The sequence below is a fragment of the Ascaphus truei genome, chromosome 15 (assembly GCF_040206685.1).
Source record: "Ascaphus truei isolate aAscTru1 chromosome 15, aAscTru1.hap1, whole genome shotgun sequence".
Lineage (NCBI taxonomy): Eukaryota > Metazoa > Chordata > Amphibia > Anura > Ascaphidae > Ascaphus > Ascaphus truei.
Window position 1 is genome coordinate 24,706,911 of NC_134497.1, and position 26,463 is coordinate 24,733,373.

General features: G+C 43.8%; 4 protein-coding genes across 11 annotated transcripts in view; all 4 read right to left on the minus strand.

The window, feature by feature from the left end:
- The window catches only part of LOC142466695 (uncharacterized), a 431,792-nt gene extending 420,022 nt beyond the window's left edge, over nucleotides 1–11,770 (minus strand). For 2 of the 3 annotated variants that reach the window (XM_075572003.1, XM_075572002.1), the window contains exon 1: nucleotides 11,632–11,719. The gene's annotated coding sequence lies outside the window, so the exon portion shown is untranslated. Of the gene's footprint in view, nucleotides 1–11,631 lie in introns of all 3 variants that reach the window. The other variant, XM_075572001.1, reaches the window with a different exon arrangement.
- The window catches only part of LOC142466363 (uncharacterized), a 790,214-nt gene that overhangs the window by 572,769 nt on the left and 190,982 nt on the right, over nucleotides 1–26,463 (minus strand). The gene's annotated exons all lie outside the window — the stretch shown is intronic.
- Nucleotides 1–26,463, minus strand: part of LOC142466692 (uncharacterized) — a 308,558-nt gene that overhangs the window by 91,089 nt on the left and 191,006 nt on the right. The window lies entirely within an intron of this gene.
- LOC142466700 (uncharacterized) lies at nucleotides 8,081–24,987 on the minus strand. 2 transcript variants are annotated; one of them, XM_075572016.1, is made up of 2 exons: nucleotides 24,863–24,987; nucleotides 8,081–9,771 (listed from the first exon to the last, which is right to left on the minus strand). In XM_075572016.1, exon 2 carries the CDS (start codon nucleotides 9,653–9,655, stop codon nucleotides 8,324–8,326), a length of 1,332 nt encoding a protein of 443 aa, XP_075428131.1. In that variant the 5' UTR covers nucleotides 9,656–9,771; nucleotides 24,863–24,987; the 3' UTR covers nucleotides 8,081–8,323. The 2 variants fall into 2 exon arrangements, with proteins under 2 accessions (XP_075428131.1, XP_075428130.1); XM_075572015.1 differs by lacking the exon at nucleotides 24,863–24,987 and adding an exon at nucleotides 11,632–11,771 and having other exon boundaries at nucleotides 8,082–9,771.

A 26,463-nucleotide genomic window follows, 5' to 3' on the forward strand; every position in this document is an offset into this window, starting at 1 on the left:
TCTACCCAATTGTCCTGGCTGTCCGCGATGAAGCATCGGAGGTATTGTTCCAGAGTCTGGTTCGTTCTCTCGGTTTGCCTATTAGTTTGGGGATGATACCCGGAAGAAAAGTGGAGGGTAATATCCATCCTTCAAGCGAAGGCCCGCCAAAATTTTGAGACGAATTGTGTACCTCGATCGGATACAACGGAAAGAGGAACTCCGTGAAGGCGGAATATTTCCTTAACAAAAACGTCTGCCAAGGTGGCGGAATTGGGCAGGCCTTTGAGAGGGACGAAATGGGCCTGTTTGGAAAAACGATCCACGACAATCAAAATGGTGTTCATCCCTTTAGAGGTTGGAAGTTCCACCACAAAGTCCATGGATAGTTGACTCCATGGGCGTTCAGGTATAGGGAGGGGTTGTAGAAGACCGTACGGCTTTTTACGAATGGTCTTAACCTGGGCGCAGATTGGACAGGTCTTTACATACTCCGAAATGTCCTGCAACATGGTTGGCCATCAAAAGGTACGACCAATAAGGTCAGAAGTTTTGCTAATGCCTGGATGACCGGCTGACCTAGAAGAATGACCCCACTCAAGAATCGTCCTATGGAAGCGAGGAGCTGCATACATACGGCCGACCGGCACCTTAAAGCCCCTCGGGAGGTTAGATTGTGCTGCCATGACTTGATCCAGGATATCAAAAGAGTTAGCCTAAATTATATATTTGGAGGGTAAGATTGTTTCGGAGATAACTTCGGAATTGTCCTCAAACAGGAATTGACGTGAAAGAGCGTCTGCCTTTTGATTCTTTGAGCCAGGAATGTAAGATATGAGATAATTAAATCTAAAAAAAAAAAGAGACCATCGAGCCTGACGTGCCCCTAGGCGACGTGCACTCTCAATGTAAAGTACGTTTTTATGATCAGTGAAGATTGAAATGGGGGTCTCCGTTCCCTCCAGGAGAGGTCTCCATTCCTGAAGGGCGAGATTAATGGCCAGGAGCTCTCTGTTTCTGACGTCATAGTTCCGTTCTGCCGAAGAATTTTTTTTTTAAAAAGAACCCACAGGGATGAAGTTTGGCCTGTGGGGACTCTCTCTGAGAGAGAATGGCGCCAGCACCGACGTCGGATGCGTCTACCTCTAGGGTAAAGGGAAGCCCGGGGTCAGGATGACGCAAAATAGGAGCAGAAGTGAAAGATTTTTTGAGAGAGTCGAAGGCTTGGAGAGCTGCGGGAGACCAAACTGCTGTGTTAGCTCCCTTTTTGGTAAGGTCAGTAATGGGGGCCACGATGGAAGAAAAATTCTTGATGAATTTACGATAGTAATTCGCAAATCCCAAGAATCCCTGTATGGCTTTCAGGAAGGTGTGTTGTGGCCATTCTAAGACAGCCTTGAGTTTGACTGGGTCCATATAGAAGCCAGTGCTAGAAATTATATATCCAAGAAAGGGAATGAAAGAAAGATGAAAAGAACATTTCTCTAGCTTAGCATAGAGATTGTTCTCCTGAATGCGGGACAGGACTAATTTGGTGTGCTGAATGTGGTCAGAGAGGGATTTGGAAAAAATAAGGATATTATCAAGGTACACGATGACGAAGCTGTCGAGAAGATCACAGTAGATCTCGTTGACAAACTCCTGGAAGACCGCCGGGGCATTACACAGGCCGAAAGGCATGACCAGGTATTCATAATGCCCATCCCGGGTGTTAAAGGCGGTTTTCCACTCGTCGCCCTGACGGATGCGGACAAGGTTATAGGCTCCGCGGAGATCAAGTTTGGAAAAAATTGTGTCTCCCTGTAACCGATCGAAGAGATCGGAAATGAGTGGCAGGGGGTAACGATTCTTGATCATAATTTTGTTAAGACCTCTGTAGTCAATACAGGGGCGCAAGGAACCATCCTTCTTAACAAAAAAAAATCCAGCTCCAGCTGGAGATGAAGAATTGCGGATGAAACCCTTCCTTAAATTATCCTGGATAAACTCGGTCATGGCCTTAGACTCGGGTATGGATAGGGGGTAAGAACAGCTCTTGGGTAAGGTATCACCGGGAAGAAGGTCAATAGGACAGTCAAAGTCTCTATGGGGGGGTAACACCTCAGAATGTACCTTATCAAAAACGTCCGCCAGGTCCCAGTAGACCGTTGGAAGGGAAGTTTTGTACTCTGCGGGAAAATCCACTCCGGCTAACATCTGTTTGGGGGGAAGACAGGCTTTAAGGCACTGGGGGCTCCATCGTATGGGTTCTTTATTAATCCAATTGTGGGTTGTGTAGTTGCAACCAGGGAAGTCCCAAAATAACATCTACCGATGGAGTATGGATCACGTCCAAGATAATCTTCTCTTGGTGACCATCCTCCGTGGAGAGGGATAAAGAACAAGTCTCCAGGGAAATAAAAGCTGGTTGGAGTGGACGTCCGTCTATGGCCTCCAGACCAACTGGAACAGCCTTAGATCGGAAGGGAATCTCATTCCTATAGGCAAAACTCTGGTCAATAAGGTTTCCCTGAGACCCAGAATCTATAAATGCGGAGACGGGGATCAGGGAGTCATTCCAGGACAGAGAGATAGGCAGCATTATCCGAGTGGGAAGTGCTTTTGGAGCGGAAAGAGGAGAAGAGACTACACCCAACTAGACCCTCTCATACCTTATTGGGTTCTGGCGTTTCCCGGATGCAGAGGACAGCTTACCAGCAGATGACTGGGGTGACCGCAGTAATGGCACAGTCCACCCTCTCGTCGGCGCTGTCTCTCAGCCGCGGATAACCGATGACTTCCGAGCTGCATAGGCTCGGGCTCATCCATCGGTTGAGGACCGTAATGGACGAGACTGCGGCTGGTAGACCAAGGGGAGGTGGTACAAGGAAGAGCGCGTTCAAGTCTTCTCTCTCGTAACCGCTGGTCCACGCGGATGCAGACCGCAATGAGATCCTCCAATCTGGTGGGTCTCTCCATAGTGGCCAGCTGGTCCTTGATGGCGTCCGACAGACCCTGCCAAAAAGCTGCCGAGAGTGAGCCATTGTTCCTGGAGGTCTCCGCCGCAATGGTCTGGAAGTCCAAAGCATACTCGGCGACAGGACGAGTACCCTGGGAAATGTGAAAGAGAGAAGAATCTGCCGTAATTTGACGACCAGGCGTATCAAATACTTGCCTGAATTCTCGAAGGAAGCGAGAATAGTCATGCGTCATGGCAGGCTCCCGCTTCCAGATGGGGAATGCCCACGGTAGAGCCTTCCCGTTCAAGAGAGACATAATATAGGCCACCCTTGAACGTGCAATGGGAAAGCGCGAAGGAGATCATTCAAATTGCATCTCGCATTGGTTAAGAAACCCTCTGCACTCGTGGGGGTCCCCTGCATAGCGGTTGGGAGCCGGGAGACGAGGATCCACAGCACCGGGGATACCCGGGGAGGGAAACGATGCAGCTGCCATGGCAGAGGAGCCTGTGGAATGCTGCGATGAGGAGAGTCTAAAGAGCTCCTGCGTCATGGAGGCATGCTGCGCCTCTAGCTGGAGAAGTCGCTGCATGGGGCTTGGTTGCTCAACCTCTTCGGGGTCTATGTCCGTTGGGCTGAGCATAATGTTACGCTGTGCTCACCACGGACAAGGAGGGACCCCGAAACTGAGGTGAGATGGGTAACAACTGCACCCACAGCTACGGGGACATGCCTGGAAAGTGGAAAATAGGCGTCTGGAACCGTCTGGGCACTCCCAGACAAGATAAAGTAAGATACTCGCCAGACGAGAAGGGAGGTTCCAGAAGATAGCTGGTACCGAGAGCCTGGGGTCCGGAGCCGGGAGGTAGGTCGGAATCCGCAAGCCGAGGTAAAGGGACGGAGAGTTGAGGAGGTCAGGATACAAGCCACGGGTCGACGTCCAGAGCGGGTCCACAGCCAAGCCGGTTCGGTACACAAGGGATCACTAGGAAAGACAAAGAGACAAGGACTGAGGCAAGAACGACCGTGGGAAACACAGGTCATACAAAGCTATGCTCAGCCAAAGAATGAATGGCTGAGCAAGGTATAAGTAGGAGGATGGACCAATAGGGAGAGGGGGAGTAAAGGGGGAGCGACCCCAGGAAAGATAGTGATTGGTAGGGAGAACTTACCACAGCTGTGCTAGATGTGCAGCTTGTGAGTGGTGCATGTGCATCAGGCAAAGTGTGCCGCGCGGGAGAGGCACGCGTGGCCTCAGCTGGGGGTGGGACTTTCCCCTGAGGGAGGACGTAAACGTCCTCGGCCGTGCGCGCGCATGCGCAAGATCAGTAGCTGCCGCGGGGAGCGGAGAAGGGAGATCCCGCCCGCGGCGGCGAGAAGGCAGAGCTGGAGATGGGTGAGTAAAGTCACGGGAGGAACCCCTTTAGAGAGAGGTGTTCCCCTGGACATTACAGGATCAGGCTGTATTTTTTAATTTTTTGTGGGGTTTTTTTTAATTTCTTTTCCTGGGGAACCTGTGCCTTTAAATCAAACTGGTGGTGGCCATCTTGGATCCGGCAGAAACGCATGCTGGAACGCATGAAGCAAGACAGCTTAGGCCTCGTTCAGGGTGCAGGCTTCGGAGGGAGGGCGTGCTGCCGTGGGACACAAAGTATTCAAATTGAATACTGGTTGTCAGGGTAGCAGCTGCCCTGTCTCCGAAGCCAGGAATTGACGCTGGCTAGTTTCACAAAATGAAAAATTCGTTTTTTGAAGCTGCAGCAGCGTCACAGGGACTATAGGCAGCCAATGAAATCATTCTTGAGAATGATTTCAAGACTGCAGCCTCGATCCCTAACCTGCCGTCTGTATCCCCGCCCCCTCCCCGCCCCCTCAACTCCTGAAAACGTCTGCTGGGGATGAACACACATCGCCCAGCAGACTGCCGCCCTCCCTCCCTCCAACTCCTGTCTCTGGCACCCTGAACGAGGCCTTAGATTCAGGCAGCGGCTCTGCTCAGTACCTCTCCACAGAGGGGGCGCAGGAAGGTGGAGTGGGGCGCCACAAGGCAGGGGGCATAGGAAGGTGTACTCAGACGGACACTCTGGCAGGGTTGATGGTAAGCCCGGCACACAGCTCCCTCTCCGTCAAAGGACCGTGGCAGCCATTTTGGGTACTGGGGACACTTTTTGGGCTTGGGATCTCCTGTTAGCCGGCGGCTGCTTGCGCGAGCTGGGGAAGTCACCCCCGAATACACCCTCATTTGACGCAGGCAGCGTGAAGCCGGTAAGTATGTGGAGGGGGTAGGAGTGAACCCGCTAGTGAACTCTAGCGGGGTGCCGAGTTAAAATGACCACCCCTCCATGCTCCCCACTTTCCCGCAGCGTCCCCACCGTCTGATGGCCGCCCGCTCTCCACAATGCTGAAACGGGACCTCCGCCACACCGCCTTCCCCCGCTGCGGCTCTTACCTCCTCTCTACGGCCGTTTATTTTAATTCACTGCATGGCTCCAGCTGGCATTTTAGGTGGCTTGTGTAGTAAGGCCAGAAAGGGGTCTCCAGACAAATATCTGACTCTCTCCCTCTGGCAACTCCTGTCAGGTTTATGTGAGGGTTCCGGGGCTTATTCTCTCCCTGCTCCTGATTTTTTCTCCCCTCACTTCGCCCGGTTTTCTACTTTTTGAGGGTTTATCCATTGCGCCTCTGTGGAGCTGAGCTGATGTGCGGCTGCTCTGCGCCACGTCCAGGCCACGCCTGAGACGCCTCTTTTCTAATGTAAATAAATTTAATTTAGCTAGCCTCTCCACATAAGTTAGATTGCCCATCCCCATGATTCATTTGGTGGCTCTTCTCTGCACTCTCTCTAATTTTATAATTTTCTTTATAAGTAGTGGTGCCCTAAATTGTACTCCATATTCAAGGTGTGGTCTTACTAATGCTTTGTAAAGGGGCATAATTATGTTTACTTCCCTTCCATCCATTGCCCGTTTAATGCAAGATAAGACTTTGTTTGCCTTTGCAGCTACTATATGACTTTGGGCACTATTGCTAAGCCTGTGTCTACAAGCACTCCTAAATCATTCTCCTTCAAGGATTCCCCCAATTTATCCCCATTTAATTTGTAAGTCACCTTTTTATTCTTGCATCCCAAATGCATAACCTTACATTTATCTGTATTAAACCCCATCTGCAATTTGCCTGCCCACATTTCCAGCTTCCCCAAGTCCTTCTGAAGAGAAAGTACACCCTGCTCTGATTCTACTACCTTACACAATTTAGTATCATCAGCAAAGATGGAGACTTTGCTCTCGATGCCAACCTCAAGGTCATTGATAAACAAGTTAAAAAGCAGGGGTTCCAGTACCGATCCCTGAGGTACTCCACTCACGACTTTAGCCCAACCTGAAAAAGTTCCATTTGTGACAACCCTCTGTTGTCTATCCTTCAACCAGTTTTCAATCCAGGTGCATATATTATTACTGAGTCCAATTTTCTTTATTTTGTACACCAACCTCATGTGGAAAGTGTGTTGTTTTCAGATGCACAACTATTAAATGTAAGTTGTAAGCTAATATTAAACAGCTAGACCTAATGTGTAACCAGCTAAATTATTGAAGATATTTTTTATGTTGTATAATGTATACATTATCCACTTCACTCTTTTTTTCTCCCTCTCACAATAAGCTGGGAATGATCTGTAAATCTTTTTCTCAGTCATGTCTCATGTGCTCCATTATTGTCTCCACATTGGGAAAGTACTTGATTAAAAGGCTGCCTCCCTACCACTGTATTCTCCTTCCCCTATCTGCTAAATCCCTCTTGCACATTCCAGCCCTGTCAAACCATTAGTGAGGACCCAGCAAAATGTAACTAGTGAGAGCGAGTTGAAGGAGCACAAGCTGCTGTGCGGGGTGGTAAGTGGCCAGGGACATTTGAGTAAAATTGGCATGAAGGGAGGCTGCAGCCCAGAGCCGCACACTCTCCTAGCACTGCCTGCAGCTCTCTGACTGCTGGAGACACTGGGGGAGGGTGGAGAGACAGACAGGGACAGCAAGAGGGAGGGAGGTGTAGCACAGTTCTATCCCAGCCCTCCCCCTCTGTGAACATGGAACCACGGGCGTGGCAGCCATTTTTTTTCCGCGATCTCAGTTATAACGCGGTGGTATCAGGGAGACCCCGAGCACTGCGTTATAATGGGGTTCAGCTGTATATAGTAAAATATTTCATTAGTATTCTCGTGAGTAAGGGTTATTTAGTAAAACCCTTTGGCCAAAGCGTTATAAGCCTGCTGCCACATCACGGCATGACCAGTACAGCAGGTTCTAACACTAAACTGTGACAATTCTCATTTATCTGTGCTGGAGGGAGAACGACCGCAGTGAGTCTGTCCAACACAGAAACATGAAAAAAACCTTCTACTTTAAAAAGTGGGAAGGGGTGAGCTTAAACCCTGGGAGGGGCTACTAACTTTTTTGAAGTAGAAGGTTTTTTCATGTTTCTGTGTTGGACAGACCCACTGCCTTACTCTACCCTAGCCCCAGTCAGTATAAAATAATCAATAACTACAGAATGATGCTAAACACCATTAGCACGTTTAACCCACTGTTCCCATGCTGCGATAGCATAAACTATATACAGTATATATAGCGGTTATAATAACACATTGGGAGGGGAGTGGGGCAGCCAATGTCCACTAACTTCAGGTAATTTCCCTATCTGCTTCTTCTACGTCTCTCTATACCGTAACTTTCATTTTCCCGCCCAATCTCCCTAGCCACGCCCTCCCTCTGGCCTGCCCAATCAAAGCACTCTGCCCACCTGCCCAGCACCTACTCCTCAGCCAATCACCTGACACCTGTCCCACATCTGCCTGGTAACACAAAGCTCAATTTCCCGCCAAAACGTAACAACCCCCAAACAAAACCCAGAGATGAGCGAGGGGCTTCCAGTTCCGTGCCCTCCCCCCACAGTCCCTTCACCTTTATTATGGAGGCTGTCACACCCCCCTTACCCTAAAATCACCTACCCTAAACCCGTTAAAATAACCCCATACCCAAAACAGTAATAAAACTTACTTTAGCAGTGGCTGGTGGCAGAGGGTCCGTCTGCAGCCTAATGCCGATGGCAAATTGGTCACGGCTAAACTATTCCGATTTACAGCTAAGTGAAGCTACAGACCGCTTCAGCATAATGGGAAACGCACATTTTATTAGAACAGCATGGAAATATAAAACATTAAGAACAAAATTTTTCTTTAAATAAAACTACAATAAGAATTATACAAATAAACTGCAATTAAATGTTATAACTTTTTATCCTTTAAAAATGCTTCTTTAATGCACCATAAACTAGTCATTTTCATTGTGATTTAGCGTAACACAGATACGTGTGCACTTTTATGTGAGCGTCTTAGTCGTTGGTAATCCCTAAACATGCCTGGCTTTAGAGATAGGTCTCTCCCCTGTGTGTATCCTCTTGTGTGTGTTGAGGCTGGATAACTGACTAAATCCCTTTCCACATTCCCCACATACATGCGGTTTCTCCCCTGTATGTGTCCTCTTGTGTCTGATCAGACAGGATAGGTCGCTAAATCTATTCCCACATTCCCCACATACATGCGGTCTCTCCCCTGTGTGTATCCTCTTGTGTGTGTCCAGACTGGATGACACACTAAATCCCTTCCCACATTCCCCACATACATACGGTCTCTCCCCTGTGTGTATCCTCTTGTGTGTGTTTAGGTGACATAAGTGACTAAATCCCTTCCCACATTCCCCACATACATGAGGTCTCTCCCCTGTGTGTATCCTCTTGTGTTTGTTTAGGTGAGATAACTGACTAAATCCCTTTCCACATTCCCCACATACATGTGGTCTCTCCCCTGTGTGTATCCTCTTGTGTGTGTTGAGGCTTGATAACTCACTAAATCCCATTCCACATTCCCCACATACATGCGGTCTCTCACCCGTGTGTATCCTCGTGTGTGTGTTGAGGTTGGATGACACACTAAATCCCTTCCCACATTCCCCACATACATGCGGTCTCTCCCCTGTATGTGTCCTCTTGTGTCTGTTCAGACAGGATACGTCACTAAATCTATTCCCACATTCCCCACATACATGCGGTCTCTCACCTGTGTGTATCCTCTTGTGTGTGTTGAGGTTGGATGACACACTAAATCCCTTCCCACATTCCCCACATACATGCGGTCTCACCCCTGTATGTGTCCTCTTGTGTCTCTTCAGACAGGATAGGTCACTAAATCTATTCCCACATTCCCCACATACATGCGGTCTCTCCCCTGTATGTGTCCTCTTGTGTCTCTTCAGACAGGATAGGTTACTAAATCTATTCCCACATTCCCCACATACATGCGGTCTCTCCCCTGTGTGTGTCCTCTTGTGTGTGTTGAGGTTGGATGACACACTAAATCCCTTCCCACATTCCCCACATACATGCGGTCTCTCCCCTGTGTGTGTTCTCTTGTGTCTATTCAGATTTGATAAGTAACTAAATCCCTTCCCACATTCCCCACATACATGTGGTCTCTCCCTGGTCTGTGTTCTCTTCTGTAGGTTCTGGTCTGATAACCAAGTCAGACTCTCCCCACTTTCTCCAAGATCTTTTCCTGTGGCAGCTCCTAATATATATCTTTTGGAATGAGAAGCAGGTACATTGTTTATTAATTGCCTTGACTGGTTGAAAGATGCATTTTCTGTCATATTTATTGGAATGTCGCAAGGTTGTTCTGTCCTCATCTTTTCCACATACTCATTTGGGTGTTTGAACTTCAGATGTTCGAGGAGGTAATCCTGACTGCTAAAAGCAACCTTGCAGTGTTGTCATGGGTGGATTATTGGTGCTTAGTTTTGTACTAGAAGAGACAAAAAAGTCACTGTTACCTCTCCTGCATGACCTTTTGTAAGACAGTTTGTGTATCACAAAAAGTTCAGGATGAAAGTAAACTGTAGATGTACATTATATAAATGAAGGGTTTAGCATAACATGTGCAGCATATGGGCAGGGAGACTAGATGTAGTGGATCATACATTTAAAGTGGAAAATAATATTTAGCGATTTAAACGTAAATCTCACTATCTGCAAAACACCATAATAAGTGGCAGAAATCTTTTCAAATCCTTTAATAGATAGTAAGTCGATAGTTTAAGTTGTGAAGTATAATTAAAAAATGTTAGTACAATGAATAGAATACGTCTCATTAGAAGCTCACATATCAGTCGCCGGGTGTTTCTGTTATCGCACCATGTACCAGGTCTCTAATAGTTATAGGATGACCCAACTTTCTGCTAAATCTCCACTGTTAAATCAGGAACCAAATGCCCAATTATTGTATTTGAACATATAAACATATACAATGGTGGTAGAGACAATGCAAACACGGAAACGATGCAAAATCATGGAATGCGATTCCAAAAAAAGGAATGTGATTCCCTCCATTTAAGGTGATATCCCAGCACCCAAAAAAGGCATTCATCACATGGTACATCCACCAACTCCCTTCATTACCTTAGCGGTTTGCCACTGAGGGTGATGATTAAAGTATTTTAATATTGTTGATATATTTATTTATTACTGAGTTACCATTTATCGCTAATGGGATATCGGGCCCCCATTTACAGGGCCTAGTTATCCACAGTGATAATCAATGGTTTTATGTGTAAAATGTATTTTGAATGTTCTTTTTTGTTTGTATGAAACGTATATATATTTTTTGTTAATATTTAAAAACACATTTGACTAATAGGGATATTGGGCACTAGTCTAGAAGGGGGCGGAGGTAGGAGATTTGGGTGATGACTGTAGTTGCACTGGGGAGGGTGGTTAGGCCTTATGTGGTGGGTGGGGGGGGGGAAGTGGTGATGAGAGGTGTTAACCCCTATATTACCTTAGTGACTAGACTGGGAATGCTTTACTGGCCACTAACGGGGTTAACAGGGTAAAGTAATGTTTGTTTGTTTTTAAATAAAGTATTAATCCCTTTGGTGCCTGTGGTATACCTTGTTAACCACAGGCATGAAACGGGTTAATGTTATTTTGATCATAGGTTTCTGTAACAATAGACATTAAATAAGCCTATGATATAAATATTAACTCAATGTGATATGTAACATTATTAACAGTCGCATTAATTCCCATATCGTAAGATTGGACCAAATATCGCACCCAGTAAATTATTACCACAAAATTGCAATAATAACACCCATTAGTTTATTATTTCCCCGGGTGCGATATTATTTCCACTTTAACAGAATTTGATGTATCTGAGCCGTAGGGGTTTTGTTTATGCCTGCGGGACAAACCAAGAACTAACCATGATTTACTAGCCACTATGGTGGCAAAGGGGGGTAGGTAGTGTAGTGTAATGTTTATATTATCCCCTGCGTGGTCAGCTAGTCATGGAAACCGATGACTGCACCTGTGTACTACTAAGGGGTTAAAATGTACTGTAATGTATTTTAACAACTATTTTATCATCTATTCCATGTTGGTTTAGCTCACATTGCCTGTGTATATAATGGGCAGTATATTGGCTAGTATACATAGGAAAGACAGGGCTAACGCCAACCTGGAGTAGGTGATAAAATATTTCTGAGAAATATCGGAACTTGATGTATGGCAGTTTTTACTTGAAAAATGTGATGTTATGCCTGTTTTGTATCGGATCTGATGCTTTTAACAGGTGCGAAAAAGAAGAAAATTTAAAACAACTTACCGTAATTTTCTTTTCCTGGAACCATGGCAGTGGGCACCTTTGGGTTAATCCCTCCTCAGTCTAGGTAGGACAGGAAATTGACTTTTGCAGCTAGGCCAGGATCTGTCTCCACCAGTCCACACCCAGAACAAATATTCAGTTCTGAGAGATCTGGGTCCACATGGACACACAGAGGAGAGGAATCGAAAAAGAAGATTAGAGGACAGAGGGGACGAAGAAAACCTAAAAAGCAGGAAAATTAGGTATTAAGTAGTATTTGTAATCTCAGCAAAAAGAATCTAACAAGTACTGAGAGCAATCTAATTGCCATGGGGCTCAATTTTGCAACAACAACAAGGGTCAGTGGATTCAGCCTCTTTGTTGATGCAAATAAATTCATTCGCCAACTAACGCTAAAACGTTTCTTCTTAAATAGAGACGCTATACAAAGAGAGAGTCACACTCCAGTCATAGAACTAAGAAGTTCAATCATTAATGACCACAATATAAGTATTCCTTTAGAAGATCCAATAGAAAATACAACCTTTGTACATACAAATTAAAAAGAAAGGTCAAGATTTTACCCAAGTGGAAGTAAGGGGAATAACCTGGAGGCATTTGCCCAATCCATTTTTAGGGATTTTACTTGCAGGCAATAAAGCGAAATGTAAAAATAATCTAACTAAATCTGGAAGATCCACCCTTGGATAAAGTGGGGGGAAGGGGAGTGAGGGAGTGAGCTCAAGCGAGTGTCTAAAGAACGGTGCCAGGGGTAAGGGAACTAGTAACATAAACTATACTTGCCTAGGCAAGAGGAAGGACCCCTTTAAAACAAGCACTCGTGTAGTGATAAACGTAAATAAATAAAATAAACCTTTAATAATATATAGGGTTAAAAAGGAGACACAAAGCTTTAAAAGAAGTATTAAATAGCTACCTTCCAGTCCTATGTATCAGACTGGTTGCCATATAAGTATAGGGAACCATATAATGACTGGCACATGCAGAATGGATATATAGCTTGTGCCTCAGTGTGGTGTAACTATTTAAGTTGGTATAGTGTCTATCAATGGTGTACCGGACAGACGCTTATAAGTATACCCACAACTGAGTAAATTGTAGCTCAAAGAGAGTACACGGTTATTAAATAGTGAGTGATCAGTGCACAATATCTCAATCTCACCTACTAGATCTATCTATATATGTAGAAATTAGTATATCTAGTAATGGTACTCAAATCTTCAAGAGTAAATAATGTTTAATGTTTAAAAGGCCCCTAAAGACGACGCAAATAGTTAAAAAATGCAATTTAAAGCTACAATTGCATTTTTTAATTATTTGCGTCGTCTTTAGTGGCCTTTTAAACATTATTTACTCTTGAAGATTTGAGTACCATTACTAGATATACTAAGATCCACCCTTGAACTGCTCACTAAAGATGACACTATAGTCATCAAACAGGCAGACAAGGGTGGAGGCATTGTTATAATGGATTGGACGTATTATATTATGGAAGCAGAAAGGATATTAAAAGATGAACTAACATATGAAGTTATAGGTTCAGACCCCACAGTTAGATATAAAAAAGAGATTCTAACACTATTAGAGATAGGTAAATCTTTGGGTGTTCTTAAAGATACAGAATTCAAATATCTATTCTGTGAGAACCCAACTATGGCAATATTTTATTTCTTGCCGAAAATCCATAAGGATCCGCTAAACCCTCCAGGGCAACCTATTATTTCCGGTATTGGTTCCCTCACATCAAATATATCCGAATATATTGATGTATTTTTATAAAAATATGTATTTTTAGCAAAATCATATTTGAGAGACACCACACATATTTTAAACCTTTTAACAGAGATTATATGGGAAGACCATTATATTTTAGGCACTTGTGATGTAACCAGCCTCTATACGTCTATAAAACATATAGATGGATGCAATGCAATCCGCGAGACTCTCGAAAGAGACACTATGCTTAAATTGGAACAAAGACATTTTCTTTTAGATCTAATCACATATGTATTGGAACATAATGTGTTTTTATTTGATGGTATATATTATTTACAAAAATGGGGTACCGCTATGGGGACCAGGTTTGCACCCTCCTATGCTAACATCTTTATGGCAGAATGGGAGTTGGAGCATATTTGGTCCAACAACCCATTCGGTGCAGACTTGGTCCTCTGGAAGCGTTTTATTGATGACGTGATCTTTATTTGGAAAGGAGGAAAGGAGGAAAGGATAAGTTACCCCTCTTTTTAGAATACTTGAATAACAATAACTTGAACCAAAGGTTTACTTCAGAATTTAATGAAAAAGCCATAAACTTTTTGGATTTAACAATTTTTGTAGAACAGAATGTAATCAATACCAAAACATTCTTCAAAAAAGTGGATGCAAATAATTTTCTATTAAACAGTAGTTGTCACCACAGGTAGTGGTTGGATAATATTCCATATGGTCAGTTTCGTAGGATTCTACGAAACTGTTCAGATGAAACTGCTTTTCAGGATCAGGCTGATATCCTTAAAAATAGATTTCTTAATAGAAATTACAATCCTGCTCTAGTAGAAGGAGCTCTTGCAAAAGCTTCTTCCTTTAACCAAAAAGATATTTTAGAAACAAAAGCTAAAACAGAAAATGTAAGACAAGGTGTACCTTTTATCACAAAATACAATAAAATAAAGAAACACTGGTATCTCCTCCAGATGGATGCAGTGTTATCAGAGCTGACAAGAGAAGCACCTAGATTGATCTTCACAAGAGCAAAAAACTTAAAGAACAGTCTAGCCCCTAGTATGCTGCCAAAAGTGAGGATACTGGCTGCCCAAACCGGTGGGATTTTACAGCTGTTTTAGCTGTAAAGCTTGTTCACGAGCTTCTAAAGAAAAAAACATCTTTAAATCTAAATCCACGGGACAAGAGTTTAAAACTAGAGGCTTTATTAATTGTAGAAGCATCTATGTGGTCTACCTCCTGGAGTGCCCATGTGGTCTCCAGTACGTCGGACGAACATCACGCCCTCTTAGAGTCCAAGTACTGTAGCACATGGGCAATATCCGTAGGAGGTTGGCCAAACATAGTGTATCCAGACACTTTGATGTTGCACATAATGCAGACCCCTCTGGTTCGGTTTACAGAGGGATTGAAAGCATCCCACAGAGTCAGAGGGGAGGGAATAGACTAATAAGACTCAGTAAGGCAGAGACATTCTGGATCTATCATCTTAAAACTCTCACACCACAAGGCCTCAATGTCGATATTGACATTGGGGCCTTTATTTGATTCCTTTATTTATTCATGTATCATCTCTTCCAGATATCCTTACCACTATCGCCGATTTAATGATTGTTATTGGACCATATGCCATCATGTTAATGTTTTAACTATCAATCTATTTGGAGTTAAAGGATATACAATGTATCAACTGTGATTGAATTTTGTGCATCCATATATGTACAGTAGGCTGGCATCCATCCAGTTTTTATTTCAATGTGTTTTAAATATATATTGCCATGCTCAGTAGCACTCCTCTGTGACACTCATATGCTTATATATATGTTGTGGATATTTTGGGGGTTCAATAGGAGCTTGTTAGGTGTCCAGTATATTTCACAATTGTGTTTCAGCTAGTCTTGGCTGATTGGAGGTTGGCAACCTCCTACTTAATTTAAGCTCACCCCCTCCCACATTTAAATGGTTAAGGGCTCACTCCATAGCATCTTCCACACAGGGGAACTTGTTTGCTTGCAGGATGGTTGTGACAACTCTAATACAGAGTGCTTTTCCTGGTAATGTACAGGTTAATAAAGGCTTCAATCAGACTTAGAACTTTGCAACTAGTATTGACAGATTTACTACAAATCATTCTTCCTGTTATTACACAGGTTATTAAGAATTTATATTAGCGTTAGGGACCCCTGAATTGTGGTCTGCCGTGAAGTTGGCTCAGGGGCTTACAACAATTTTGGCAAAAAATGTCAAACTAAAAGACTATTTTACTTAATAGATATTTATACATATATATTTAGGCACTGTACCGTGTATGAGTTTCACTGGATGTGCTAAAACTGAGCTTTGTCTGTGTTTTATGTTCTGTCTCTGGTTTTAATATATATTGCCATGCTCAGTAGCACTCCTCTGTGACACTCATATGCTTATATATATATGTTGTGGTTATTTTGGGGGTTCAATAGGAGCTTGTTAGGTGTCCAGTATATTTATTTCAATGTGGGAAAAGTTTTTGTGGTTTATCACTAGGACCACATGGGTCTTTTTATTGTAGAACGCATCACCTTTTAAAGATTTGCTTATAACTGAATGACTGTAACTGATATGAAGGAAGACAGCATTTATATGTATCTAACATTGGAATGTACTTCCGTTGTTAAAAAAAACTATGAAAATATACATATATGAATTAGAATATGGTTTTTAATCTCTCCAATTATTATGACTCTGAATGGAAATATAGCTATTGTTTTTAATCATTATAATCATGAAGTGTCCATTCAATTATGGCCACAACTTATGAGGATAGATATAACATTCATTTGTTTAATGGATTATGTGTTACTGTGTGCAAACCTTATATAATGTATATGGAGAAGGATATTATACTAGTCCTCAGATGTATGTTGAGGCTACACACTCCCAATATCTCCAGTTTGGGAATATAATCTCTGATGAATATATTTTTTATCATTATGATCACCTTATTCAGTCTGAGAAACAGAATGTTTATGATGTATGTTGAGGCCACACACTCCCATTATCTCCAGTTTGGGATTATAATTGTTTATGAATATATTACTTACCATTATGATCACCTTATTCAGCCTGAGAGACATTACAATATTTGGTTCTTCATTTTAGACACTAGAGGGAGCCCTAGGATCACATTTGATATTTGTTCACTATGTAAAAAGTTAATTTCTATTATATGACATAAGTTTGTTTATTTAGTTTATTTAACAAATGCACTCTACAATTAGCACATAATTTAGGATCACATACTATTAAATTACACACATCATATAAGCACATTTTTTATTTATATCCGGGTCACTGTAGGTGGTTATCATGCGGGACATTTTATTTAGCAGAGTACAGATATTTACAAAGAGTATTCACACTATTTAGAATCACATATACATTAAATTATATTATTATTTAAATTGTTAAGAGATCGATTACTCGATTTACTTCCGGGGTAGGGAGGGTTTTTAAATGAGTGGAAAACATCCAGATACCATAGAGCCTGAGGAAGCTTGCAAGACAAGCGAAACGCGTTGCTCGATTCTCACTGCTGTCGTCGTTTTGTGTCCAGCGGAGGCTTTTGTAGCCAGGAAGTGTCTTGGTGCGTTCAAGATACCATCTTGCGCTTCAACTGTCCTGACGTGCTGCATACGCCGGAAAGAAGGAGCTGCTACCAAGGAAAGCACCAGACTAACTGTATACATCCCCGATGGACTGTATGTATGTGTTTTAAATTACTCTATTTTATAATTCCTTATTAAAATCACCTTTTACGTCATCTAGATTTTCGATCGATTTTGGTGGGATCTTGAGAACCACTGGGGATACATACGCAAGTTGTGCTGTCTGATTAAGAAGGAGAAGAATAACTCTCCACAGGTTTAACCCTTATGGGTTTTAACTCACACTGGCCCATGTGAGTATTGAACATTATATATTTATACACCCATATCCCCCTAACAGTTTCTATTAGTTTATACACTGATACCTCTATTTCATTTTGGGGTGATCAATTTACCTGAGGACCTGCGTGCCTATCAACAGCTGAGGAGAGAACTCTAAGAAAAGATCTTCTGCAGAGTTAAACCCCGAGGGGTATTTGCTCACACAGGCCCGTGTGAGTATCTAATGTTATTTATTCCACTCCACTACTTGGAGTAATTTATCCATTCCACTTCATCATCTCCAGTCCTATAAAGTGTATCAACTTTATTGGTATATTGGTTGCTGTTTTGTGCTGATCTGCGCTCCCCTTGTTTTTTCTGTTTTCTGTTTTCATTTTGGGAGAATAAGGATATCTCCCGAGAAGGGTCGGAGCAGCAGACGGGGGATCCCTGGAAGTGTATTCCCAAAAAGGAGACACACTGGTTCCCTTGATTGGTAACACATTGTTTCCATTTATATCTTCATAAGTGATTTGTTAATTTCAGAGGGCGCCCGGTTACCTTTTGTGCATAGGCCATAAAAGGCCCCTCCCTCTACCTGCACCTTAGTCGTAGGATTCTCCCATAGCTGAAAAATATAACTGATCGGCATTAGACATACATAGGGAGGGTAAATATGTGCCCACTGCCATGGTTCCAGGAAAAGAAAATTACGGTAAGTTGTTTTAAATTTTCTTCTTTCCTGATCACCCTGGCAGTGGGCACCTTTGGGACATACCCCAGCAGTGACAAATTAGGGAGGGATACATAAGAAATAAACCACCAGTTAATGCCGTTATCAGATGACATTTATTAATTCACTTTTACACTTTATTTCACTACAGATTGTAGAACTCTATGCCCAAAACTTGCGTCAGCTGATGATTGTACGTCTAGTCTGTAGTATTTCAAAAATGTATTGATCGAGGACCAGACTGCTGCTTTGCATATCTGCCCTGGTGTTGCCTGAGCTTTGAATGCCCATGACGTAGACATGGCCCTTGTAGAATGAGCTTTAATGTTCAAAGGTTTATCTTGTCCTTTGGTCTCATAAGCTTTTTTAATACATGCCACTATCCATTGGGAAATTGTTGTCTTAGATGCTGCTTGACCTTTCTTCGGTCCCTTTGGTATGATGAATAGTCTGTCCGATTTTCTAACATCTTGCATCCTTTCCATGTATACCTTTAGACATCTCACAACATCTAGTTTGTGTAATCTCTCCACTTTCTTGTTCTTTGGATCTGGACAGAACGACGGGATCACGATTTCCTGATCCATATGGAACTGTGATACAACCTTTGGCAAGAATTAATGCACAGGTCTGAGAACTGACTTGTCTTGATGCACGACTAGGAATGGTTCCTTAGCTGATAGTGCCTGTAGTTCTCCCACTCTCCTTGCTGAGGTGGTGATCGCGATCAAGAACGCCATCTTCCACGATAACCGTCTCAACCCTATCTCTTGTATAGGTTCGAAAGGAGGTGCTGTTAATACATCCAATACTAAAGACAGGTCCCATGTCGGCACCCTGTTTTTAATTTGAGGTCTTAGTCTTTTAATTGCCTGTAAAAACCGGATGATTAATCTTTCCATTGCCAGATTTCTCTCCAATAAAGCTGATAGTGCAGAAACCTGTACTTTCAGAGAGCTGGGGCGGAGACCTTTCTCAAATCCCTTTTGCAAGAACTCCACTATTGACAATTCTTGGTGAGAAGAAATGTTGTCTTTCTTTTGTGCACCAATCCTGGAAACAAAGCCATATTATATGGTACTCTTTTGATGTGGATCCCTTTCTTGCCTGCAATAGGGTCTGGATTGTTGTCTGAACAACCTTTCAACCTCAATGTTTCCCGCTCAATCGCATGCTGTCAAGGTCCATTGTTTGGCGTTCGGCTGGCATATTGGCCCCTGTTGCATTAGTTCTTTGCTGTCTGGTATGTGCCATGGTATATCCACTGCCATATTTACCAGGTGTTTGAACCAAGGCCTTCTGGGCCAAAATGGTGCTACCAATATCAATTCCGCTTGGTCTTCCCTGATTTTCCTGATTGTTTTCGGAATTAGGGGAATTGGGGGAAACAGGTATGCCAACTTGAAATCCCATTTGAAGCTGAGAGCATCTGTGCTTGTTGCGCTTGGATGAAAACGCCTTGCACAGTAGTTTAGTACCTTGCGGTTCTGATGTGTCGCCATGAGATCTATGTCTGGCTGACCCCATCGCTCTACCAGCTCTTGAAACACCTGTGGGTCTAATGCCCATTCTCCTGGGTGTATAATATTGCGACTTAGAAAGTCTGCTGTGACATTTTCCAGTCCTGGGATGTGTATGGCCGTGATCTCTGATAAGTGGCCCTCTGCCGAAGAGAGGATTTCTGCTGTGAGGTTTATCAGCTTTCTGCTCCTGGTTCCCCCTTGTTTGGCTATATACTTTACAACCGACCGGTTGTCTGACTATCTTTATATTGCCATCTCTTATTTGGTCTTGGAATGCTTCCAAAGCCCTTTGTACTGCTTTTAGTTCCAGCAGATTTGATGGAAGGCGCTGTTCCTGGTTTATCCAGGTTCCTTGCACCAGTGTTTCTCCCATTTGGGCACCCCAACCTGCGTTGCTCGCATCTGTTGTGATTCTTTCCCACTGTACTGGGTGTAGTGTCTGTCCTTTCCCCAGATTTCGGATATCTTCCCACCACTTTAATTCTTCTTTTGTGTGTGGGTGTAACAAGATTCTTTGTCTTGTATCCTTGTGGTTCCTGTTCCATTGTTGTAAAAAATTGTTTTGTAACGGTTTCATATGGAGCGCTACCCATTTTATGACGCTTAGCGTTGAAGCGAATTTCCCTAGAAGCTTCATGCATTCTTCTGCTGAAGTTCTGGTTGCTTTCCTGAGCTTCCTCGCTTGCAGTGCTATGTCTTGCCTCCTTGTGTCTGGCAACGTCACCTCTCCTTTTGCGTGTTGAATTCCACCCCCAAAAACTTTAGCAGTTGAGTGGGTGCTAGGTGACTCTTGTTTCTGTTTATTAACCAACCGTGTTGTTCCAAGAAGGTTATGACCATCTCCTGGTCTTGTTCTAATTTCTCTGACTCTTTGACTTTACCAAGATGTCGTCCAGCTATGGGTATATTTCTACCCCTCTTTTTCTCATTTCTGCCACTAATGGGGCTAGAACTTTTGTAAATGTCCTTGGAGAGGTCGCCAGACCTAATGGCAGTGCTGTGTACTGATAATGATGTTGGTTCACTGCGAACCTTTTTAATCTTTGGGGTCTCCTTGATACGGACACGTGTAGATAAGCGTCCCTTAAATCTATCAATACCATCCAGTCTCCTGGTCATACCTCCTGAATGATCAGGTTCAAAGACACCATCTTGAATTTTCTTATTTTCCAGAATGTATTTACCTTTCTCAGGTCTAGGATTGCTCTGTAATCTCCTGAAGACTTTTGTACTAGGAATATTCTGGAATAAATTCCACTTCCTCTGTCTTCCTGAGGTACCTTCGTTATTACTTCTGCTTGTAGTAACTTTTTTTAAACTGAATTCATTTGCCTTCTTTTTGCCTTGGAATGTACACTTGTTGTTAGGCATATATTTCTGCTTGGCATTTCTTTGAACTCTATGCTTTCCAATACCCATTTGTCCTGTATTGTTTTGGCCCATGTAGCAGAAAACTGCATCAGTCTTCCTCCCACTGGCAACTGCTGGGCCCTTTGACCTTCATGCGAATTTGTTCTTGGCAAATGATCCTCTTCCTCTGGCACCTTGAAAAAGCTGGTTCTGACCACCTCCCCATGATGCTTGCCATGAAAACGATCTGCCAGGTCTATATGCTTTGCCTCATTGTACTGATTTCTATCAGATTGCTGGAAACTGAATCGTCTGTTCCTGTTTTTCTGGGGCAAAAAACTACTCTTACCTCCTGATGCTTTCGTTATTATAGCATCCAACTTGTTGCCAAAAAGGAATTCTCCTTCAAAGGGTAATCCGCATAGGCTATTCTTTGACGCTGCGTCCGCCATCCATTGTCTTAGCCATAATGCCCTTCTTGCTGACACTGCTAAGTCCATAGATTTAGATGCTAATCAGACCGCATCCAAAGAAGCCTCCGCTATGTAGTCTGCCGACCACTTTACTTCAGACAGTGCCTTTAGGATAGAACTTCTTTTTACACCTTTGTCTAGTGCCTCCTCTATGTTGGCAATCCAGACACGCATTGCCCTTGCCGCAGATGTAGTTGCTATGGCTGGCTTACAGGCTGTTCCCGCTGTGACGTATGCCTTTAATACGTAATCCATTTTCCTATCTATAGTGTCTATCAAGGTTGCAGATTCTTTTATTGGAATTGTGGTCTTCCTTGCTATTCTAGATATAGCAGTGTCCATCTTTGGGCTGGCTTCCCAAAATTTGACCTCTTCCTGTGGAAACGGATACATTTTCCCAAATCTTTTTGGTATATATACACTTTGGCGTCTGGCCGCGCCCGTTCTGATTGAATAAGGTCCTTGATCACCTGATGTACAGGGAAAAACTCTACTTTTTTTGTCTTGACCCAAATAATTTATCTTTCTTCTAGGTCAACTCTTCAGTGTCTTCCAATTCTAAAGCCTGTCTCATGGCTTTGATGAGAGGATCCACCATGTCTACATCAAATTCAGATTCATCCTCCTGAATATCTTGATCTGACAAATGTAATTCACCTTCTGACAACTGAAAGCATTCTAGGTCTGATTCATCAGATGAAAAGCCTTTTCCCTTATCCAAACTGGTTTGGGATCTTGACCTTTTTTGCGCAGGGTTAACGGCTTGTTGTACCGCAGCATCCACGCTCTGCTTCCTTCATTAGTACAAGGAAGGTGCTCATCTGCTCGTTAGAATCCCCCGCTGCTGCCTTAAGGCAATTTTCACACAGCTTCTTTCCCATCAGAGCTGGTTACTCGCATGCAGCGCACCACTTAGTTTCTTTAGTGGCTTTTCTCTTATGCTGCGGGGTTTCCCCAGTACCCTTCGAAGATTCTGCTTCCGGAAGGGTAATTGAAATGGGAGAGGGGGTTTGGCCCAGTATTAAAGGGGTTACACCCCATTTGACCACCCCCTGCTCCCACTTGGGAAGCAAGGGGTTAACTGGACTGTGGTCCAGTAATGTGTTTTTACCTTGCTTCAGCATCCAACTGTTTATTCCCCTGTAAAAATGTATTGTTCTTATCCCAGTGTTTGCATCAACACATACACTGGGGTTGATGCGGGAGGGAAGGGGTTAATGTTAATTCAGTGATTATAGCCCTTTGTTCCCTTTTCCCGCCTTTTCAGGCTCCAGTTTGCAGCCTTCCATAGGCCGCCATTGCAGCTCCATGCATTCCAATGGCAGATTTGGCGTTTTTCGAACTGTTTTCAGCGACGACCAGCATGTGGCGTCCGAGAGGAGGAGCGGCGGATTCCCATTGTAAGTCAATGGGGCAGTTGACTTCAATGGGGATTCCTCGACGTCGACCTCCAGTAACAGGTTGGCAGCCATCCAAACCGCAAAACCGCAGAAACGGATACAATGTCTTTGAAAAGAGCTTTATCACTTGGTTCAAGTTCAATGACAATTGGCGTGGGAATCTTAGGTTCTAGGGCACCCAGAAATAAAATTCTTTTTGCCCTAGCAACCCCCACACACGACCCCCATCGGGTCCGGGAAGGAGGGACCCCTGTAAGGGGTCGTACTCATGAAAGAGGGTCCCGCCCTTGACTTTAATGGAGGAGCGGAGGTTCCATTGAATCCAATGGCGGCGCTCGCCCATGCATTGTCTATGGCGGCGCCGGCCATTGATTCCAATGGGGAAAAGCCGCGTGGCATGAAAACGGCTAAGTTCAAAATTGTGAAAAGTGTAAGTCCATATCTCCGGTTCTGGAAGGACCAGAGGGCTGAGATTTGGGGTGCAGGTAGCCACGGTTCCGGCTTTACTGCATGGCCATTTCCAGCCCTCTTCAAACAACCAGACGGAGTATGGGCAAATGTAAAGATTTTTGGTTTTTCCATAGACTTCAATGGCGGAGTTTCCCCATTGAAAGTCTATGGCGGCGGGAGCCATTGATTTCAACGGCGGAGCCGCTCCATTAAAAGCCTATGGCGGCGAAGCCCGTTGATTTCAATGGGGAGAGTGTGAAAAGCAGAGATTCCTTTTTAAAGGGAAGAATCCTGTATTTAAAAAGTGTTTTAAACTGCATTTGTGTATCTCCGGTTCTGGGGGTCGCAGCGGGCTGAAACTTGGCCACAATGAAGAGTTACTTCCGGCATGAAGAACTGGCAAGTATCAGCCCACTGGATCCAACAGAACCGATTATTTTGATATGTGAAGATATTAAACTATGAATGGTATTTTTGGTCTGGGATAAAAACTCAGAGCCCATCTGGGATGGTAATGTCCAGGCTAGCAGACCAAATGGTCTACCATAAAACTCTGATCAAAGGTTGACCATCTGATTGTATACAATAGGGCGGAGGAACAAAGGGCCTGAGTGGTCTGTAAGTGTCATAATTCACACTTGCAGATAAGGGAGTCCGACTACTAAGGAATTTCCTAGACAGCTAGGCGCCCCAAGGGTAAGCGAAAGGACTGAGATTGTATATAAACAAGGCTCAGCCCTTACCCATTGTCTTTGTGATTTCTCGTGATTGCTGCATGAATTGCTAATCGTTGTAACCAGATTACTTCACCATTCCCATCCTAAGTGTATATTTTGCCTGTTTGTATATCTTGTGTGTTCACTTCTTTAAGGAATAAACTCTATTTATTTATATCTCAGTCGTGTTCAGTTCAACCCAGGTATTTTTGGTGTATATTATATCTTGTCATAAGTTACCGTGACAGTAATCAACGAGCTAATTTAATAAAAACAAAATAAATACTAAATATACATAGATCCTCTCTCTCACATGAAGAACTAAAACTAAGGACTCACCTAGTCTTGGAAACTGATTCTTTAGCAGTCTCCATTTTTGATTCAATATCCAGCACTTGGTTTCTCCCTGCTGAGAGTTCCATGCTGAAGTTTTTCTCTCGCACACACACGATGTCTCCGTCTCTCCCGTGACGTCACCGCAGTGCTCGTGCACGGCCTGCGTGTCTGTGCACGTACCCGCCGGCTGGAACGTGACCAGCGCGCCCCCGTGCGGCCGCATGCACTGCTCCTCCTACCACAGCGCTCCAGCCGCTAATGCGGTCAATCTGAGCCTTCAATCTGCTTCCCACCCCCCCACCCCATGTGTACCAGGCTCCTGGGGGTTCCCCCAACTCCTGGGATCTCCGTCTTGCCACCCTCAGGGGTGCGTCGATCGGAGCTTCAGGGCAGAGAGGTTGAGGCCCCTGGATCAATGAACTAGTTGCAGTTAGGCGAGTCCCATTAGAAAACAAAAAATCCTACTCCTAGCTGTGAGGACAGGAAAAAGACTAAGGTGCAGGTAGAGGGAGGGGCCTTTTATGGCCTACCTGCAAAAGTTCTATCAATATTTGCCATTTAACATCAGTAATAAAATAATAGAGATGTAAAAACCACGTAACACACATATTCCTGATTACCTTGTGCTGACGCGTTACGTTTCCACAGCGCACCCCCTTGATATCAAGCTCTTTCCCATATTCATCTCCATACCAGACCAGGAGCTCTGTGTGTGTGTGGGGGGAGGTCTGTGCAGGTTCTGTAGTAGATTTTCCTGTGGTACTGGAACGCCACAAAGTTCTGTTCTTCCTCGTTTCTTGCACAATTTACAAACCTAAAATTGGGACAGTTAGTGAGGTCTCAAAGTAATGTCTATTTTATAAAGGAAGAGCTGAAAAAAGATACAAGTTGTTAATAATGTGACTTGTCTTTTCTTTCTTCCCTACAGTTTTTGAGAACAGAAGTTAATGGAGAGCAATGTATATACGATGGCTCACTTGTATGTACCCACATTTTGAAAGGAATGGGAGTCACAGGCCACACCAGTGACTATTTTCTTGTTACTTAAAAACAACACAGTTGTAATTAGAAAGTTCCCGGCAAGGTAACTAATGAGGTAACAATGTCAGTTTGGGCTTGAAACTTCCCCCTGCATGCCACGCCCCTCAACCCCCTGCATCCCAGAACTCCACATAGACCACAGATAGCGGATTTTACCCGTGCACGCGCCACCAGGCAGTCAGACGCACGTGCAGCAGTGACCACTGGGGCCATGGCCTAATGCTACATACGGGCAGCAATGGTGCTGAACAAGGCTGTGAGGAGAAGACAGGAGTGAGGGGAGAGGTGCAAAGAGCTGCTGTGATCACATGCTCATTGCCATTTACTTGAGTGGCTGTTAAAGTCCAATTGAGGCTATTGCACTTTAGTGAATCTAGTGTTTGGTACACAGAGGAGGCAAAGTGGATAAGGAAAAATAACACCCTGCAGATCAGTACCTGGGAGGCAAATAAAGGGTGTGGGAAAAAGGGGGATACAGAACACAAACAGCAACAGAAACAGGAGGTATGGGGGGGGGAGGTGAGGGGGGGAGGTGAGGGGGGGGGAGCTGAGGGGGGAGGAGCTGAGGGGGCGGAGTCGCGGAGCAAGCAGGGGGGGACACACTGATAGCAGCTTTAGGTTAAAAACGCAGAAACGCTTCTTCTGCAGCCCCTTGGCTGTGTTTTTTTTCCCCCCCAGTACATCGATTGTAAGATGCAATCCTATTTCAGCCATGTGAAAATGGGGAAAAAAGTGCGTCTTACAATCGAGGTATTACGGTATATCAGGAGAGCTCAGTAAAAAGCGGTATACAGGCATACCCCGCTTTAACATACGCAATGGGACCGGAGCATTTATGTAAAGCGAAAATGTACTTAAAGTGAAGCACTACCTTTTTTCCACTTTACAATGCATGTACTGTACTGCAAACATCATATACATGCATAACTGATGTAAATAATGCATTTGTAACCAAAATAAATACAGTAGGCTTTATTGAAATAAAATCTTTAATGTCAGCTGATTTTTCTTATAAGTGCTGACAGATACAACATGGATGAATGGAAAATTATTTTAAAAATATGTAGGAAGGATGAAGGAGAGGGCATATCTTCTACTGTACAGTATTTTTACTGAAAGGGCATGAAGGTGAGGTGCATTTATTTGACTGACTGATATATTTTTAGGACTTTGATTTGTG